The sequence below is a fragment of the Haliotis asinina genome, chromosome 2, assembly GCF_037392515.1.
Source record: "Haliotis asinina isolate JCU_RB_2024 chromosome 2, JCU_Hal_asi_v2, whole genome shotgun sequence".
In the NCBI taxonomy this organism is placed as follows: Eukaryota; Metazoa; Mollusca; class Gastropoda; order Lepetellida; family Haliotidae; genus Haliotis; species Haliotis asinina.
The window spans coordinates 66,180,176-66,201,340 of record NC_090281.1 but is presented as its reverse complement, the minus strand read 5'-3'; the positions used below and the strand labels follow the sequence as shown (position 1 = coordinate 66,201,340).

The 21,165-nt window shown below is 39.8% G+C and overlaps 1 protein-coding gene across 1 annotated transcript; it reads right to left on the bottom strand.

Annotated features, from left to right (window-relative positions):
• Window positions 1-7,881: 7,881 nt before the first annotated feature.
• LOC137271970 (cyclic nucleotide-gated channel alpha-3-like) lies at window positions 7,882-20,020 on the bottom strand. The gene is made up of 4 exons (XM_067804348.1): window positions 19,940-20,020; window positions 15,289-15,437; window positions 10,373-10,587; window positions 7,882-9,431 (listed from the first exon to the last, which is right to left on the bottom strand). Exons 1-4 carry the CDS (start codon window positions 20,018-20,020, stop codon window positions 7,882-7,884), a joined length of 1,995 nt encoding a protein of 664 aa, XP_067660449.1.
• Window positions 20,021-21,165: the final 1,145 nt, after the last annotated feature.

Genomic DNA, 21,165 nt, shown 5'->3' with positions numbered 1-21,165 from the left:
GGAGATCAGTATGTTGTATATTCAGGCCAACAGGTGTGGATGGTGCACACAGCGTGGTGACGAATTTAATCGTTGCTGGTCATAAAAGTATTTGTCAAGGATGAGACATTGATTGCTTTTTTGTCATTTTATCAGTATTTAGATATGTTATCTATTACATTGCATATTTTAAGCTATAGCAGCTGTCGGAAAAGACCATATGTGGATTTCAAACACCATTCTAGTACAAGTAAGTGATGGATTAAGGTTGTCGTCTGAACTGAATATCCAAAATAACCGTATATTTCACTTGTTATTTTCAGTAGACATTACTTTCATTGTAATGCTATTTAAAATAACAAATGTACTATTCATAACAGATGTGTTTGGAAACAAAATAACTTTAGTAGGGTTCATGTGGTTTCAGATTCATGTCTTACCCCTGTCTTCATTCTACACATGTTTGGACAAAGACACAGCCACAGTTTAATACTAACAAACGGAAGTATGACTGAGCATAGCTTTCATACACGTAATCAAAATGTATTTAACAACAGTACTTAAAATACATTAAAATGTTTGTATTTCAAATCAGATTGGTCCAATAGTGATTTCAGTCCTGTGAGGAAAAGCACCTACTTGCAATGTATCAAAGACAATCAGCCAGTTAGTACGCTGCCTCGTGTTGGGACTTTCCTCAGATGAGTCCTCCTTCATAATCACTATCAACCTTCAAAACAACACTTAACACCTATCTCTTCAGAAAAGCCTATCTTCTCTGAATCTTCTCATAACTGTGAGCTTAGAGCATGCACTAAGCATGGACGTAGCGTTATACAAATGGACTGTTCTGTATTGTGAGTGATGATGATGATGATGATGGTGATGATGATGATGATGATGATGATGATGATGATCATGAGGATGATTGTTCTTGATAACTGAGACTAACTTGAGCTAGTACTGGTGTTTTAGGAAGTGGTGCAGCAGGTTGAGTAGAATGTTCAGGTTACAATACTTCAGGGACATCTATATACACATACATCAAATCAGTCTGGCACAGTGTTGATGAAGTGGATACAGTTGATGCGGTTGGTTTTGGATTGATTCCAGAGTGTTTTTGGAGTGTGGCTTCTTCGTGTGAATTTTATTTTATTGATATTCAATTGTAGGCCAGATTGGGCCAGACCAGAGAAGGGCAAACGAGGTATCGGGGCAATGAACGAGCACATGTAACAGAATATTACTAGTTGTCCACTGGTCAAGAGAGGAACATGGGTTGATGTACCCCCGATGTTTGTTATGTTCTCTGAGCCCGAAAAGGAGAGGAAGCAAGTGGCCACCTGTGGAATCTCTGACATATGCCGAAGACCTGCGCCGGCAATGGAGAGGTCTCAGAGAGTGGCGACCATTCTCTCCTCCGTTCATGTTTATCCTTCACATCTATCCAGATATGGTGTATTCTGTTGACGTCAGTTCAGCACTGACCATAAATTGTACTGTGTACAGATGTCAACTAGCTGTACTTGTAGTATACTGTGTCTCTGCTTTCCTTGAATCTTCCAGATCCATGGTTGATAATACTTTACAGACCGTCACTATGAATATGGAACATATATTTTCAATAGTTCCTCACTGAAACCGAGCACAACATTCCCCTCCCCACCCCCTCACCCCAAACTTCAGCTTTGACAAACCAGACACACTCTTCAGTCACATTAATATTAATTTACGACTATCTTTGCGCTAAGACAGCTTCGAAAATCTATGCCCTGTAGTCTGTCAATCTGGCAGATGGTCAGCCTAGATAACATTCACGATACACTTACTGATTCACAAATACAGCAAGGTGTAACGCTTCAATTTAATTATTTGTTTGGAGTGTATCTAGCGCACATGCGACCTTTATTTGCGATACAGGTCATCGGGTTTTGCTTCGTTGTATTTCACATATAAAATCTTCGAAACATACATGAAACATATTCACATCTATTGTGTCCAGAGTCTGTCATTTTTCCATGTTTGTGGGTGTTTCTTGATTTGTACAACTGGCAGATTATAAATCTTTTCGTTTTCTGAGTAGTGTCGATTTACATCTAAGTGACGAGATGACGAGAAAGATTCTTGATGCAACAGGACGATTTAGGTGTCATGTCCCGTCTTTGCTTTTGAAACAAAACGCCCCACTTGGACTCTAGGATTGTTTATGGAGTACATCTTCCCACATAGGTATTCGGGATCCGGGGTACTGGTCACGTAAAGGGGTCAAGATCGCAATCTGAATTCTGCTTATAGACGGACATATCATTTGTAGCGCAAGGCTGTGATGGAAAAAGGTCAGGCGTGATCCATACCACACTTGGTCCAAGTTGCAGCATTCTCCAACAAAGGACAATGTATGATAAGGGTGTTTTTTGGCCCACTAACAAAATTGCCTGAAAACATGTTATTTGTTTAGAGACAAGTTAGCTTTGCATAAAAATGCTATGTTTTATATGCCCTGAGGTGAACGTTCCCTGCAGAGGGGCCCAAAATGGGTTTTATCAGTCCCATGAAAAATAACAAGAAGTCTGAAATATCAGTGTACCATAATGACTTATTTACAACTGTCATTTATTTACATACAAATTACAGCAGTTTTGCAACAGGCAGTCATGCTGAAAAACATGTCAATATCAATCACAATGTTTTAACCTCAAGGGGCCCAGTTAGGGTTGCAAAACATCGTTGATTCAATTATTTGCCAATTGAGTCCCCAACACTCACTCATTATTCACAACATTCTTTGCAAATGGAATCCATGGGTAAGCATGATAACCAATTATGTTGTACTAAAAATCACAGGGGCCTGTTTTGGGTAAAACTACATTTTGGGCACAGCTTCATTTAAACTAGAAAGTGTTACAAGTCAGTATTTACAACCAGTTTTAGCAAATATACAGTTAACATCTCAATCAACATATGTTATTACAATAACCAATCATGTTGCACTAAAACAGGACTTGACCTCAAAGGGGCCCATTTTGGGTGACATTACATTGTCGGCACAGGTTCATATTAACACCATGCAAGTGTTAACGTCAGTATTCAAAAGACTTCACAGAGTAATTATTTACAACTTATCCACTTTAAAGATATAAAATATCCTCTATTACTCTTCATTCAAACAGTCGTCAATCTCAGTTTCTGATTCACTGTCAAGAACTGCAGCATTCAAGAGTGTATAAACCTAAAGTAGACCAAAAACATATAAAATATGAACTTTAAAATATTGGGAACAAAGGCAACGGGACCGACTTGAAAAGTTGAATGGCCAGTGTCAGACTTAAGAAAAAATTTACATTAGCATGGGGTAACATTATCTCCCTTGAGTAGTGAAAATCGTTTGCTCGCTCCCATAAAAAAAAAGATTTACGTGATGTTAATTAAAGCTTGTTTCAACAGTATTGTAACATAGATTACCAAACTTAAGAGAAAAAATTACAATATTTGGATTTGATGTGAAACAGTTAAGTCAAACATTGTAGACTTGATAAACAAACTTTGAAAATAAGAGAGAAAAGTTACATGGCCTTGAACCTGCATGTCTGATAACACAAATAAGACAACAGTCCACTATTGCAACCATTAGGCTACATATTCCTCTGCCTCCCAATGTAAGCTTATACATTACAATTTACAACGATGTATCACTTGACGTCTGCGTGTGTTCCTCATCTGCTAGACCTTGATACCACCATGTTCTTATTCTAGCTAAAAAAATCCTTTTCATACAGTTAAGTGTAGTCATTTTGTATAAATGAATTCTAATATGTCATTGGAAACATCAAGGTACATAAGTTCTTGGAAAATCCATATGTTTATACATGGCGATCCTGTTGAGTGACAGTGTTATTTTGACAGTGACAGGTGACTCAAAGGTGTTTGATAAACTGATGATAGAACAACTATGATCAAATTCTGACATAATAACAAAGATTCTCACCTTTATAGTGCTCATATTTTGAAAATCTTCCGAAATCTTACTTTTCTAGCAGACACCAACAACCAAAAACCAATGTATAAATCAGCCTTGCGAGTGCCTTATGATATTGAAAATTTGAATACAGATGTTTGATATGTGTATTTTAGAGCACAAAACCATTCAAAATATAATGCATAGATGAGTAAATGTGATGAATTGTTTCTAAAGATGTTATTTTATGTCAATGTCTATTTCATCAACCGAAAAATGTACTTTTGATGTGAGCAAAAGCGTGACTCACCACAATTTCATTAACTGACAGATTAGCACAGCACCCAGTCACAACACAAACAGGTGCTGCGCCACACCTAGATCGCGCTGGACCATGTGAGCTTGACAATTGTTCCACTCCTAATATAGTAATATATATTTCAGAATACAATAAAACCGAAGTCTGTACGACAGCTACTTTTAGGAGTGTTAATTACTTCAGTTGACCCAGTTGTTGAAAAACAATAAAAACCAACTGATATGCGAATTATGTGGACAAGGCCGAGCTATTCAAATTTAGAATATTCCCATGTTCCTGTCTCGTTTTAGATTACTGGCATTTTCTTCAAGAGTAATGCCGAATACACAGGTTAAAATATCAGGAATAACACTGCACAGACTAATGTTGAGCGAGACGTCCCCACTAGCAAGACTGGGGCATTAACGTGAGTAGAAAGTCCATCTTCAACAGTAGGTCAAGGCAGTTGTAACAATTCAGTTTCAAGCAGCTTAATGATGTATTACAAATATGGATAGTTCTGCGTTGGGTCGCCGGATTTCTGCCATATATTACTCTCGACTTTGTAGAATTGTTCACAGCACTCATAAAGATTATCAAGCATTAGATTAAATCATTGTCAGTGCTACATACCAGATCATCAATACAGTAACATCTCCATTGTCAGTGGCAGACACACCGCCCAAGGTGCCGTTCCACTAACTGATCTCTTATTGGAGGGGCACTCAGGGAGCGTGATTGTTTGTGGGAAAGCCATCCATGTGAAGGTGAGAGAGGAGAAACACTGCTGGAATCCACAGGGAACACTGAACCACGCAGAACATTTGCTGTATTCTCTCATACAACACTTGACGTTCATCTAAAATCGCCGACCGCACTGGAGATGTGTACAGCCATGGGTCTTCATCAAATGACAGAACATTTGACTCATGCTAACGAGGCATGTCACTCTGTGTACTCGGAAAAACCTGTAGGTGTTTAGTACAATTCAGTTGATTAATAATTCATGTTGATAGAATGAGTCTTCTTGCAGGAGCATCTTCAGACCAGATACATCGCCAACAGTGGATCCAGAATGGCGCTGCCACATCAAACCGATTGTAAAGTCTTTACACTGGCTCCCAGTCCACAAGAGAATCCAGTTCAAAGGCTAGGCCTACACGTGTCAACGGAACAAAGCCAAAGTATCTGTGCTAATTGGTCAGCGAGTATCACCCAGCCAGTATCATTCCGCGGAAAAAACCCTGAAACCCTGAGCCAATAATTTCGAAGTTCTCTTAGACAGAACGTATGAGATAGTCGTATGTTGATGTTAATTTGTTTGGCACTTATGACTATCTCAGCGCTAAGAGAACCTCGAAAATCTAGGGCCTGATGTCGACCATTCTCTTTCGTATCGGAACAACAGTTTTCTCATGAACACCCTTCCAAATGATTTGAAGACTTTGCCATCAATTCAGACGTGTACCCAAGATGTACTTATTCAACTAGCACTTTATGTTCCACCTCATACATATGAACTTTCCCCCTGTCGCGCGCCAAGATCACGTGTGTAGGAATTAAGCGTTATGTGAACGATCTTTGCATTATTATTTATCACTGCCAAGAAGAATGGTCAAAACATCATTCTTAATAGTGTCTGCAGGCTGGGGTACTGGCCGAGCGTCGGATAGTATCCCACAAGCACCTTACTAATTTAACATCGGTTCTGCATTATATGTTGACCATCCAGGCGATACAATTGCTTTCCTCGGCTGAAACATTTATGAACTTATATTGATGATTTTATAACATACCTAAAACAATTTCAAATAGTATGCCTTGTTGAAATTTTGTGGACTGTAGTTTTGACAACCGGTTAGTTGATTATGACTTTTTCTACAGCAATACGATATCTGACCACGACAAGTTTTCGGATGCTGTATGACTAATAGTATGTTTCAATCAATCTGTGAGCAAATCTTGCATGTTGATTGAATCAGATGTTGATAACCTCCTGTGCTTGAACACATCAAAAGTGTTTAAACTGTTAAACCACATGAGCTCAGACTGTAGTATTGAGAAGCTTAAAGGGTCGTTATTAGATGATCAGTCGACCTTTCGGGATTCTATAATTGTGGCATGGGGAGATATTAGTGCTCCTACACGCGTGAACAAAATAATCCTTTAGTAGATCTACAACACGATGTTGTTTATAGTGGCTATCTATTTCTCGAAGATGAGTGAGTTCAGGTTTACACAGCATCCATCATTTTCTAGGTATATGGTGGTGGTCAGTAAATAATCGAGTCTGACCCAGAAAATTCAGTGATCAACAGCATGAACATCGATCGCTCGAAGATGAAATCGTATCTGATGGAAATGATACAGTAACAAATATGGCCAGCTGTTGTTTGATATGTTATATTCTTTTCTGTTGTTCAGTGTTAGTGGTAGAATGCATGGAGATACCGTAGGAGAATGCAACTATTGTGGAAATCAAGATGCTAGTGTTAATCATTATTTTTTATCTTCTCACGATGTCTTTGGTTATTATAATAATGGAGAACACTAGACGTGCATAACATAAACTTGCAAACGATTTCATAAGTTATAAAAATAGCCCTATGTAAACCCTAAATATATTTAACGACTGTTAGTACGGCGTTTGCTTTGGCACTGAAAACCGAACTGTCACCTCGTCATCGAGAAAATATTGTTCGTGATCCAAAGACAGTGGCACAAGCAATATTGCAACTATCCCCAATGGCTGTGCACTGAGTAATCTTCAAAAGGATTGTTTGAATAAAAACAAATATATATATATATATATATATTCTACAAGAAAATATTTAATACTCTAACATATATGTCCGTTGTACTCATATTCAAACGGAATCGTTACAAACATACACATATCTAAATATAAAGAGAGTGATTCAGGGATACACTTTCAGTAATTCTGCAAGAGGAGCAGCCTCATATGGGCCTGCTTCGCCTGTACCAGAGAGCGTTTCATTTGAAACATAAATAGTGAAACGCTGTACTCTGGTTCTTTTCGTAAGAAATTAGAGGTACACAGTCGAACCAAACAACAGATTTGGAAATCAATACAACTGATTATACGCGACAGTTTCAGGTTACCATATATCTATGGTAACAATCTGCAACCTGTCTGTTGTGGGAAACAGTAACGGTGTTTTAACTAATTGCGCCCATTCTTACACATACACAGAGATGCGAGCAAAATACAAGTATGTAGATAGTGAAACATGGCCAGGCCAGCCTCTGTTCTCCAAAACCACAGCGGCTATCCCTACAACTAACGAAGGAATGGCTTGCTGTCGTAAATCCCTCCAGACCAAAAACAAGTCCAGAGCCCCGTTCCTCAAAGCGATCGTAGCGCGGGGCAGATCGTAGCTCCAGTCATAGCGCTAAGATCGCTCCAACTGGTTATTTGGATTCTGCTGTGTTTATTCGAAGCTTGAAGTGCACTGTTTAAAATAAATTTCAGTCTGCCACAGACTTCACAATTGTAGGGTATCAAGTTTTCAAAGTTTACTATCGTGATCACATGTAGTATTTTGCACATATTGAAATTCCTTTCCACCGGCTGATTACCAATAGCACGTCACGAGTCTCATACACATGGCCACTACTGGCATAAGAACTAATCGGCATCGTCGTGGGCGTTATCGGGAGTTCCAGGTATATTTCCTTCGTCCTGTGTTTGTTCGGCAGTTGCCTGTGGTGCTTTAACTGACACTGCACTAGCACCGCGCGAGGTCTTGGTGGTCGATTCTTTTGAAACGACTGTTTCTTCCTTTTCACTGATGTCGCTCTTCACTGGGTCAAGTTTCACCACATTATCTGTGTCTGAGGAATCAACCTTCCTATCACCTGACTCTCTGCATTCAGGGGTTAACGTCTTTTGAAGCTCGCATAACTGTCCTGTTAGAGTTCTGATGTCTTTGCTCATCTTATCAATCTCCACAGTTATCAGTGATATCCGATTGTCCATAGACATTGATCGGAGTTGCTCTCTTCTCGCTGCATCCTCGTCTAGTAAGTTGTCCTTCCTCAAAATTTGCTGACCTCTTTCCATCAGTATCTTTTTGGCTTCAGGATACTCTTTTAGTGCATCCCACAAGTCATCCTTTGACAGACAGAACAAATCTGAATAGCCAACACTTCTAACACTGGCTGTTCTTCGATTCCCGGTTTTGTTGCCGGAGATGTTAAGAATACTCACCTCTCCAAACACAGCTCCATCAGACAAAGTTACAAACACTTTCTTACCATCTTCTGAAACAACTTCCAGTTTGCCCCTCTTGATAATGTACATCTCTTTGCCTATATCACCTTTTTTACAGATGTAGTCTCCGGGACTGAACACTTGCAACCGGAGTTTGAGGACAAGTTCGACTAGAAGGCCTGGTTCGCAGTCTTGAAAGATTGCAACTCGTTTTAAGGTATGAAGGTGGACGTGAATTGCAATCTCTGCCCTCAACTTTTCTGGCAGGATTGCCAGAGCCTGTCTATCATCAATAGATTGCTTATTGTTCCATGTGTAAGCAAACCACTGTACAACTCGGTCCTGAATGTCAGACCCCACTTTGCGGATTTCCATGTACCTTTTGACAGCATCAACATCATGCTGAAATTCAGTTCTAGAGGCATTCATCTGGTTGATCATTGACCCAATGTTACCAAAGATTGTAGCAAAGATCAGGACACCTATAAGAGTATCACAAATACAATACAATACGGCCTCTATTTTTTCGGGAGGGGGCGTGTCCCCTATTGCAGTCAGCGTTAACATGGACCAGTAAAAGCTGTACAAATACTTTATAGTCAATTGTTGTCTATATTCTGTAGAGTCATCATACACCCAGCCATCCGAGCTGAATCCAAGAGACTTGCTTATAGCGAAGTATATGCACGCATTCCAGTGTATAACGGTCATGATATTGACAATTAGAAAGAAGAGACGGAATCCAATTGGTGAACTAGTCTTCGTTTCTGAATCAGAATAGAATTCGTTTACGCGCCAAACTTTCAGAATACGGTTCAACCTGAGAAGCGGATTAAATCCAACCAGAAAGTAGAAGAAATCGAGAGGTGTTATGGACAGAACATCCACGAGAAGCTTCCAAGATTTAACATAGCATCGCGTCAATCTCTTCACGTCTGTCACAAGAATACCTTGTTCAAGGAAACCTACAAATAGACAAGGGAGATACAATATATGTTTCCTGTGTGATGTACTTGTATGAAAAAGAGGTTCTCAAAAGCATGTTGGTGTATCAACTTGACATATAGAACTCATATTGATCTATAGAATTTTGTCATGTGAGTTTACGTCACTTGTCCCTGTAGGCAATGTACTCAGATGCAACAAGCAATTTTTCAGAGGGTGATTGTTTAGAATTTTGTTACACCTCAGAATAAGTGAGTTTAGGTTTATGCCACACTCAGCAATATTCCAGCTGTATGGTGGCAATCTGTAAATAATCGAGTCTAGACCAGACAATCCACTGATCAACAGAATGAGCATCGATCTGCGCAAATGAGAACCGATGACGTGTGCCAAACAAGTCAGCGAGCCTGACCACCCAATCCCGTTAGTTGCCTCTTACGACAAACATTCACCTTTTATAGCAAGCATGGGCTGCTTAAGGCCCATTCTACACCACAGAATAAGCGGTACTTATTTTGCCTTGCTGTACTGAAGGGTGTGATTGATCTCTTATTGGCGTGGGTCCACACGTTCTTTGTGTTGGTGGATAAATCAGTTATTATAATTATTAACTATTTCCTTAAAAACAACCATTGATGTTAATTCACAAACATACTTCTTAAAATATATATCTATATTTTGGCGTTGTAGGCAACCATACTTTCAAAAGTGAAAGGTGTATTTTTCAACCACCTAACGGCCTGGTTGGGTAGCCTAGTCGTTAAAGCGTCCGCTCGTCACGCTGAAGACTCGGGTTCGATTTCCCACATGAGGACAGAGAGTGACGCCTAATTCTGGTGTTCCCCGCTATGATATTCCTGGAATATTGCTAAAGGCGGTGTAAAGCCATACTCGCTCACTCAGTCAGTCATTCCCCTTGCTACCTGCTGTACATATGGTTTCATCACGACACAGTACGCACCTAGTCTGCTCTTGACGGCACTGTCCAAGATGTAGGTAAGGTCAAAGAAGTAGTCGAATGCAAACCAATATGGCAGGTAATTGCTCTCCCTCATCTCGGTGAAGACTGCCCGCAGAATGATGACGAGGAGGTTGTAGTACACAGCCACTGTCAGGAACATGGACCAGTAGTAGTAGAAGCTGCTGGAGGGGTCGATCACCAACTCCGACCAAAACCTGAAGAGGAGAAAGAGTGAGTGGTAACATCCACGGAATGTTTACAGGAAAAGAAGAAAAGCGAAAACGATTATGGAAACTCCCTACACATATATCAAAAAAGAATCGTGAACGAAATTGTTTTTTTTAAAACAATCACATTGTACCGGTGTATTTTGATGATCTTTTATCTGAAGCATTTGGGGCAGAATTTATGATTTTCTATAAAATGACAGTGCCCAATTTTAAATACAGTCAACAACACATTTAAGCCCATCATACTTGTTTCAGAGGCTTATATGTCCTAAAGAAAAAAGAGCATCCGATGATTTACATATCAAAACTGCTATGTCTGTGCCCTAGGCACGAATATCTTTCACTCTGGACAGTCTTTAACTGTGGACAAGGGCAGGCAGGACTGTTAGGAATATTTCCACTCTCCTTCCAAGAAAACAAAGCAGTCTGCCACTAGCAGCCGCGATTAATCTGATCGTAAGTTGTCATAATCTTATTTTCAATCCTCACATCTGGATAACATATGTGACAAAATACTAGAAAGTAATTCTTATTCTTTTTATAGGTCGTACGGCTTCACGTTCTGACGTCGAGGCCCAAAGTGAGTGAGTTTATTTTAATGCCGTTTCATCAGTACACAAGCAATATCACGACGAGGGACACCAGAAGTGTGGGGAATCGAACTCGGATCGTCAGCGTGACGAGCAAACGTGGGGACACAAGAAATGGGTTTCACACGTGGTACTCATGTGGGGAATCGAACCCGGATCGTCAGCGATCGACGAGCAGCCATCAGGTTGCCCCACCGGCCACAGGAATGCTAAGGGACATAATGTAGCATTGAGCAGAAAAAAATGAGACACATGTGACATATATGAAAATGGATAATATACGCGAATAGATCGCCGGACACTAATATAGGCTATTGGAGTTGTCTTCCCATGTTGTCAAGCGCTTATCTCCCTAACATGCACTTTAGGCTTGGTCACGTGACCTTGTTATTAGCAGACGACAGAATGGACGAAATGGTAAATGTGACTCAAAGAAGTAGACTTCAGTATGAATCCGGCGTGCGATCAGTTAAGAAACTTGTGAAGTTGTCAGGCCTTAGTAGGGCATCAGTTTACAGAACGTTGAAAAGAATCGAAGCAGGAGTTGGCGTAGACCCTGGCGTAAGCCGGGATCGGGACGTCGCTCGAGCCTGGGGCCCAATGGCTGGAGGAGGGTCGCGCGCCTCGCTGTGCTGCATCCGAACTGGTCTGCCAAACAGATTGCTGTCAAATCATCAAGTCAAGGTGGCCCTGACGTATCAGAACGGACAATTCGACGCTCATTAAAACACTCTGGATATGCTAAACATGTACCGAAAAAAGTCCCTTTGATGACAGATGACCATAAGGCTAAATTGGTGTAGAAATGGTGTAGAAAGTATGGCTGCCAGGATTTTTCCAATGTGATTTTCACAGACGAGAGTAAATTTCAGTTTTACAGAATAACGAGGAAGAGGTCTAAGGGAGGAAAGTGCTTGAAAATGCTTGTGTCGGCGCTGTTGAAGCATATATATATAATTATGCACATCAGCATGCAGAATTCACAAGAAGGCTTACATTTGACCAGTACATTCTGATTTCAAAATACGTGTTCATTTACAAGACGAAAGTCACGTGATATGCAAATCAGCCTAACATGATTTCATCTGTTGTACAGATTCAGATCAAGAAAAACAATATATAACCCTTTTGTATATACACGATTCAGATCTCAGCAATAATTAAAAAAACAAAAAAAAACAACAAAAAAACAAAAAAAAAACAGAGTTGGCCACTAGTGTCGACACCACTGCCTAGGTTGTTGCCAGTCATGTCGTGTAAGGATGTGTCTCCAAATACCATACTAGGACGAATACCAGCCACATGAAGGCGGCTCCTGACAGTTTGGTCCGTGATTTTTCGAAATCCTGGCACTACAGGTGCTGTGGAGGATGCCGTCGTGAATCTGTTACGTAAGTGTTGAAGACAGATAAATCTATCCTGGGGGTTGGGGTGGGTGGGGGTGGTCGCCCGGAGTGTTTCTAAACGAGGACGACTACCTGTCGTTCCATGCTGTTGGTGCCGATACCAGAGCCTCCCTATGGCACTCTGGTATACATCAAATTGCCCTGAAACCGCTGACTGCGAGTCCGCAACTTCCAAATGACTGATCGTATTGTTTCGCTGAATCTCGGTTGGCACTTTCACTTGAAAACAGCGGCTAAAGCAGTCAGTCAGACCACCTCGGTTTTAACGCAAATGTTGCATGAATTGTACATGAAAGCAAAAGCTCATGAATCGCATGACATTCATTACCTTCACTGGAAAAAAAAAACAGACTTGGTCCAGCTTTGGAGACATTTTTCAACAGCAACGAATTCAAGCTCGGAATTGGTTGAGGGAACGTCCACCACAGACATTCTGATTAGACAAGCACTCAAAGGGGAGAAACTTTGAATGATGTCACCTTCTGATATATGGATACAACCTTTTTTATTCTGTATGGCTTCACTGACTTGACTCATTTGGTAAAGTGACAATCAAAGCGGCCTGTAGAAAGTGTTGAGGTCCTCAGCTTAAGTCTTATTGTTCCCGGTGTTGATTGTCAAGCGCAAGCGACGACGGACAGTCACCATATTCACGCCTTACCAAATTTGTTGCAGATTGCTTTACTGAAACTGTCTCTCAATTTTCAGTTTGTACACTAGTTTACACTCACAAGATTTCAGATTGATGTCCGTCTGAATGCATTTGAGTTTTATACTATGTTTCACCATGTAAGCTCGTTTCTTTTGGTTTAATAAAGATTTCATCTCTTTTGTAATCCACATGTTGACACTAACATTTATAAACTCAGTAATGAAGTCACACATTCCTTCTACTGGTTGCTCTGCATCATAGAACATGCCCCAATGCGTACACGCAAAACATCTTTGTAAGGTTTTAGTAGATTCTTTGTTCCATAATTTGCCCACTATTAGATTTGTTGGCGTTATTGATGTTACCATAACACAAGTCTAGGATCACGTCTCTCTGTGTACAACATGCTGCATGTATACTGATTGTATGTGAGGAGCAAAGACTTCAGGGTACATCCATTAAAATCTCCAAGTATATGAATTTCGATACATCAGGAGAAATTAGTTCTAGGGATTGAACATGATCATGAATTTTATGAGCTGCTTGTTTGTTTTCTTCATTGGATCGTATGTAGACACTCCACAAAAAATCTGACTGAATTCACATGGTAAATCACAAGTTGGCCGCGTAGACACTGATAGAAATTCGATGTTTGTGAATATATTCCTTCTCTCACAAGTTAGCCACACACACACACACACACACACACACACACACACACACACACACACACACACACACACACACACACACACACACACACACACACACACACACACACACACACATCCATCCACCCATCCATCCATCTCCCTTGATAAGTGAAAACTGGAGGAAGAGGATCTTGATTGGTCCGCCCGGACCGTCTATAGGACTGCTCGCCGCCTACCTCGTTTCCTAGTGACTTTTGATCTCGAATTTGATGTTTCGTGTGTGATGCACATTCTGGAGGAAAGTCTTTCAAAATTCCGGCGCGTTGCAGCGCCAGCAGCTCTTCGCGTCCATACTGGAGCTGATGACGTCCACAGGCGTTCATGTTCATTTGTTTTTTAAATATGAATTTTGAGATGACCCCCGACTTGAAACGCTTCACAGTACAATATGTCAATATGTCTTTGAAACGAAAATCTGTAATCCTCGCAATGGCACGAGCGCCTGTGACGACGTCCACCTTCGCCGGTACGGAGTCCACTGACGGTATCCAAGATGATGACACGCCGCGCACATGTATACTTAATCACACAAAGGTGGATTCCACAAATACTTGCAGGGTTGTTAAGCACTAAGACATAGTTCCTCAGATTTTACTGACAGGTATAGACATAAAAACAATGGGAGCTATGTTGATATCTGTCGCCAGCGAAGCAGCGCCATCTATCCAATACACTGTGAATAAGTATAAACAGTTGCTGTCTCGAAATAATATTAATTAGGAGATAAACATACTGTGTTGGAAAATCAGAGGTGTATAACGAAATTATAATAGCTCTAAATTTGATTTGAAACCGAAGGCGTTATACACCTCTAATTTTCCAACACAGTATGTTTATCTCCTAATTCTACCATAACCACGTTATTCAGATTTTAAACAAATACTTAAAGTGTTGGAAAATCAGAGGTATATAATGTGATTATATACCTCTGAATGACTTTGATTAACCAATAACAATCCAGTATTTACTGAAATCATGGTAGAATCATTCATATTTCACTGGCATGCATTCTTCACAAGACTCAACTGCACATTGTGTTATAGCAACAAAAATGGAAGTGAAAGTATTGAAACGTTTGTTTAAATGGGCAAAATGCGATTAACAGTTGATTACTGTTACACAATAATGTGACAATATTACCAAACAGAAAAGAAGAAAAAGAATGTACGAAAAGGGTTCAATTTGGGTAGCAATTGCAAAGTTGCATGTTGCAAAGTTGCAAGTTGCAAGTTGCAAGAGGTGTTGCAAGAGGTAAAGCACTATACAGAAGACAAGAACTTTTTAAATGGAAAACACTTCCAAATTTTACGGTGATTAGGCCTTACTTTTTTGTGAAGATGATGGTACATGCCACGGGCTCATCTGCTTCATCTCCGGGCAAACGACCAGCCATGGTGAAACGCTCCATGAACGGGTCGATCTCCACAAGAACATTTTTTAATGTGCTCTGACGACGTTCAGACATGCGCCGCACCTAGGGACATAAATAAAGACTGCATTACGTTTTGTAACATTTACGTCTACAAGTTATTCGCTTTCGGAAATACAATGACACCAAGTATATGAAGCTTAGCGGGATGTGTTCAACTTGGGGATATCTGGACATCCTACAGGCACAGCCATCCAGGCAGGCCACGTAACCGTGTTAGTGATCTATATCCAATAGATTGCATACACGTTGGTTGTTGGGTTGTTGTTTAACGCCGCTCTCAGAGTTTGAGCCAGACAATCCACTGATCAAAAGCATGAGCACTGATCAACGCAGTTGGGATACGATGAGATGTGTCGGTTTGGGAGAATCACAACTTACAAGAAATTATAAAATCACGTTTCATGCATGACAGACATACAGACAGACAGTTTTATTCAATATAAAGGCCACTGGCCCAAAATACAAATCATCGGTCGCTGAACAATTAAACCGCACACAAAATATGTAATCAATGAAGATAGAAATTCCTGGTTTTCCAGACGTATTTCAGGAAGTTACAGAATGATGTTTCTGTTTTTGACAATAACAAGAACTTTGTTGGTTTTCAAAACATTTGACGCTTATTTATTGCTTCATCATACAAATTTTAGACAAACAGAATGTGTGAGATAGTATGGTGAAACAGGTAATGTTGAGTAAGGTTCTACTGTAAGCAATGACTTAACAACAGTTACTGTTTAAGATCATATGACGAACGAAGCTTGAACATCTTACTATTACCTGTTTCGCGAAAATATTAATCAAAATGAGTATTTCAAAACAGACTCACATGTTTCAGTTTTCGACTCTTTGTTTTTCATTAATATGTAGCCATTTCTCTTTATAGATCCTTTGTGTTGAACTGAATAATTGTGTTAGGTTTGATTAAAGCAGGGCATCCCAAAGTTTATGTCTAAACTCCCTCGTTTTAAAGAAATTGTATAATTTTTGTTTTAGAAAACCCACGCTGATACAGGTTTGAAACCAAGCAGAAAACATTCGCCAAAACGCAACATGGTCTCGATACCAAAGCAGCTGTCCGAAAGCTTCGTATGAATCGTGCATTTTTCAAAACGTGAAATACGTAATTTAGAGACATTGCTCCATCTGCTGGTGCATGGGAGAGAGTACAGATGAAAGTCTGCTCAGTGTGTTTAGAAACGATAGCAGAGTTCGACGAAGAAGAAAACGACAGGAGCCAAACTGCGTTGAAGACGTTCACCTGTTTGATGGAGTGGAGCGTCAGCGCGTGGCCAGAGAACAAGGAGACCTGATAGTCGTGTCATACATTAACATTATCTTGCGGCAATCTTAGCGCTTAAAGAGCTTCGAAAATCTAGGCCCTGGTTATAATCCGGTGAAATCTGAATGCCGATACAGTGACAAAGTGTTGAGACCTTTTGTGGTACCAATTATTCAGCCAAGAAGAGCCATTTTGCAGAGCGACAGCCGTGAATGCCTATACATGACGTTAAAGTGAACGTATAGCCTTGGCATTCTCCAGATATAAGCCTTGTTGAACATCTCTGTGATCATCTTGATCGTCAGCAAAGACAGCGTATACCACCTCCAGTGAACCGACAGGAACCTGAACAGACTGAACAGAACCTCTTGAACTTATGGAGCCGGATTTCGGCGACGCCATCCGCTGTCTGACGATGTCAATGAGAAGACGTGTGTTTGCGTGTATTGATGCAACAATGGGCAATATCAATACTGTAAACTATGTTGTAATCAGTGACTTTGAGATGACCATCATGAGAGCCGTTAAGTCTGTATTTGGGAATCATGTAAAGACCCCTGAGGTTGTTTCTACCACCTTAACCAGAGCGAATGGCGAAAAATACAAGAATTGGGACTTGGGAAAACATGTGTTGAAATGCTGTGTTGATTTTTGACATTACGATACAAATAAATCTTGTTAAACATGAACTCTTTTCGTATATATTATCTGGGGCTTTTGTCTGAGATGGCTGGGGCTTTTGTCCAACGGGGGTTCTGTCTTGTGGGGCTTTTGTCAGGCAATCCTAGACTCATTATGTATGCACTTACTGAATGAACTTTGCATTTTCTAATTTTGACCCCCTAACTCTTTCTAAATGAATTACGGCAAATGTACTACTAGCATTACGTGACTCTTCAGTCAGGTTATCATAAATCGTCCCTGTTTCCAAATTCTTTGTTGAAGTAAAGTGGTGATGACCTTCCTTACCGATTAGCTATAGGTACCTGAATCTGAGGATAGCGTATGGAATCTGAGATGGGATTTAACATAACCGGGTGGCCCGGGATTATGAAGGTGCCCGAAAAACGATTATCCCTTAGAAGCATTCATTAAGAAAACAAAAACAAAAAACAAAACAAAAACAAAAAAACCCAGGACGGTCCATGTTGTCCTGTGTTCATCATTTTGATACCCTCCAACAAACGCAATGTCTCTTTTCATTCATATGCGGTTAGAAAATTTGAAAACGAGCCACTGCTGTGTGGTCTGAAATTTTGTAACGCATTAAAAACAGTAAATCTCTTTGCAATTTATTATATATATCACACACCGATAAAAGTGCTGTGCGACGATTTATTTTAATTCGACATCTTTACTGACAGTGTAAGCCAACAAAATGCTGCCTGATATCTGTGACATACGATGATACGTGCTCAAGAAACGACGTCGCGTGCTTAGTGTATAACGTTATACACATTCAATATACAATATACAGCTGCATCTTGCCATAAATGATGACATTTCATATTCCTCTACGATGTCAAACGGCGATAGAGAGCTTACACACACGGGAGCATAATTCCTCTATGCCTTACTGATTTTTACACGAAGACTTTGTAACTCTGGTGTGTGCAGTTTCCCATATTCTGCGGTTTCTGTAGATGCAGTCTGACTTAATTTTGCACGATTATTAGCAGAGTACTAGCTATGTCTTCAAATGGACAGAAATTCTTGAAAGGATATACAATTTTCAGTTGACGTCATGGCTTGTTTTATGTTTTTGCAGCATCGCGGAAATACAACACATCTCGATTTGTGTACAGCTCACCTAATTTTTGTTCAGAGCATGCACATTGTCGTCAGTCATTATCTGACCCTCTTTTGGCAGAACATAAAATGGCCATTTGAATAACGTCCTGAAAACATAAACAATGAGAGAGTGTGGCCCCGTATCTAATGTGGACAACATCCGCATCTAAAGCAGAAACATTAGATCATGTGCTTATTCTGATAAATCATGAACATTTTTTTCTAGAAATATAGTTAACAGTTTAATGTTCTTTGTCATCACGGTATGTTGTTTATGTAAGCACAAAAGAAAGCCAAATATTAAAAGTAAACATTCGTGACAAACACGCACCTAATGAATCACTGGGCATTGTTATACATTCCATAAAGCTGCATAAAGATACCTAGAAAATTCCTGATAAATACATGTTTATATACATGAAACACCAACATATGAAATAACTTTCTTAAACTGAAATAGTCAGATTTGAGTGTGAGATTAAATGAATCGCTTTTCACTAAACTGGTAAGGTGAAAGTACAACACTGAATAGACACATCACAGGAACGACTTACATGTTGCAGTTATGCCCTACGTTTCACCGTCTATCATCAGTGTAAAGAGGGTAAAATATGGTGTTCTTCGCTAAATATTTCAATGTATGTTAAAACCCAGTTACTTTCAAAGGATAAAAATAATGACTTTTTGTACAATCATCATCTATTTGAAGATGATGACGTTAGTTTTCTTTGAAAAGAAATAAGTATGAATGCACAAGATAGACATAATATTGAAACTGCAAACAGCAGGATCGAATTATTGTGTTTACGCCCATTCATCCGACCTTCACCTCAAAGAAAAGTATGTACAATGTTGATGTGAGACTTCCCAACGGGTGACCGATTTTCTTTACAAAATGGAGGGTTCGCTGACATCGGTCCCCAAGACTTTGCGAGGGAACTTTCCTTTGGATCGCATTGATAAATACGTGATGTATGTACTCAGAAACATTCTAACTTTCTCCATATTGTTGTTTGTTTTTAATGTTTCATTGTCAGGGGTTTCCACGAGAAGGGGCCCCGGGGTCTGGTAATTATGGTTGTTGTTGTGCGTGATATGGCGTTAGTCGAGACGTCGCGTTGAACAGAACCTTTGACAATTACATATGTATTATCAAATCATTGTATTGTATCTGTTTCTAATTTTCTTGCTAATGTACTCTTTCTATAGCATATTCCAAAAGTATTGAACCTATTAATGCTTCGATGAGACGACTGGATGTCTGAAATATAGATCTAGATCTATGTCAAAATGCTACACAGCATCATCTGACAGACGGAGGTCATACTTAGACACTCTCATTGTATACTGTACACGGAAGATTTGATTGGCGTAAGGTGATGAATAAATGCCCTATTTCTAAACCAGTTATGGAAACTGAGGCCCCAAATCCTTATATAAAATGTTTGGGTTTTGTGTGTTATTTACTTACCCCAGAAATAGCAGTCGACCATCTCGATTTAGGGGCTCCGGGAAGAGAATTGCGCTTCTCTTTCGTTTTTGGTGACGGCATGTTTAGCGAATACGTATGGTCACTTCATCATCATATTTATGTTGGTTGGCCACCTCAGCAGGATCCCAGACTTCCTTTCGAATGTAGTTCCATCAAAGCGTATCCATATTGTCGTCTATAATACAGCATGACGTCATGTCGTGCCGTTAGCATATGACGTCAAAAATGAATCGAATGATGACGTCATCAAATATTGCGACATGCCAGATGGGGCCCAACTTACAAGTCGATCTAATAAATGAGGGCGCGTGTGTTTGGATGTGTTGTCATTCTAATCCAGCCTTGGGTTATTTGTATAAATGTCTGGATACATATGGGAATTTACGAGTTACTTTATAAAAAATATTATGCTGTGAAAATTTTGCCAGCAACTGACTGACAACTCAGTAACTTTTCTTTTTTCATTATTATGGATATGCGGGTTTTTTTCGAACATGATCGATATGAAAAATTGTTAGTTTTTCAGGAAAACAGTGTCGGGTATTACTGTACCAGCGGTTGTTAACGAGCAAAATATTTCATCACCTAAATTCAAGAAGTTTCAAAATCATTTTCCAGAGTTCGCGGTAGGTTTTGTAAGAGTGCGTACAGAAAAAAACAGTAAATATGTAGTCCAAATTTTTTGCGCGTGAAATTTTCATTACAATCCTGAATCATTTCAAAATGCATTCGTTCTTCATATGTAACTGTTTCAAGGTATACTGTTTCAGATTACGTGGTGGTGCATGCAAACTATTTTTCGCGTGTTTCTATTATTTTTTCTTGCGAGGAAAACGTGGGTGTCTGTGTGAACGCGAGCGCTGATTTTCATAGTAATGTGAGGGAGAAACAGTGTGTGTACGTAGGGAATACTGCCACAGCTAGCATATCTGTTTTCTTCTTCTCAACTGTCGTAATGAAGTGGCATTTTTCCAAATTCAAGCCTGCGTACGTAACAGTATTCTGAAAGTCTGTCGGAGTCACAGAATACAAAGAGGATGCATTTTCTGGGATCTGTAATCTGTTGTTTAGCTTTTTGTCAACATTTGCATGCGTGCATAACTTGCCAGACGTTATTACGAGGGATGCCGTCCAGAACATTGGGTATAATAATCATGTAACTTTGGTAACAATGTAGTTTGATTTAATATTATAACTACGCTCAT

Excerpts from the sequence above, each read along its gene's own strand:
- LOC137271970 (XM_067804348.1), bottom strand. The coding sequence starts at position 20,020 with ATGCCGTCACCAAAAACGAAAGAGAAGCGCAATTCTCTTCCCGGAGCC. Across the intron at positions 15,438-19,939 it reads GGTCGACTGCTATTTCTGGG|GTGCGGCGCATGTCTGAACG; the intron begins GTAAGTAAATAA and ends TTATGTCCCTAG. Across the intron at positions 10,588-15,288 it reads ACCATCATCTTCACAAAAAA|GTTTTGGTCGGAGTTGGTGA; the intron begins GTAAGGCCTAAT and ends TCTCCTCTTCAG.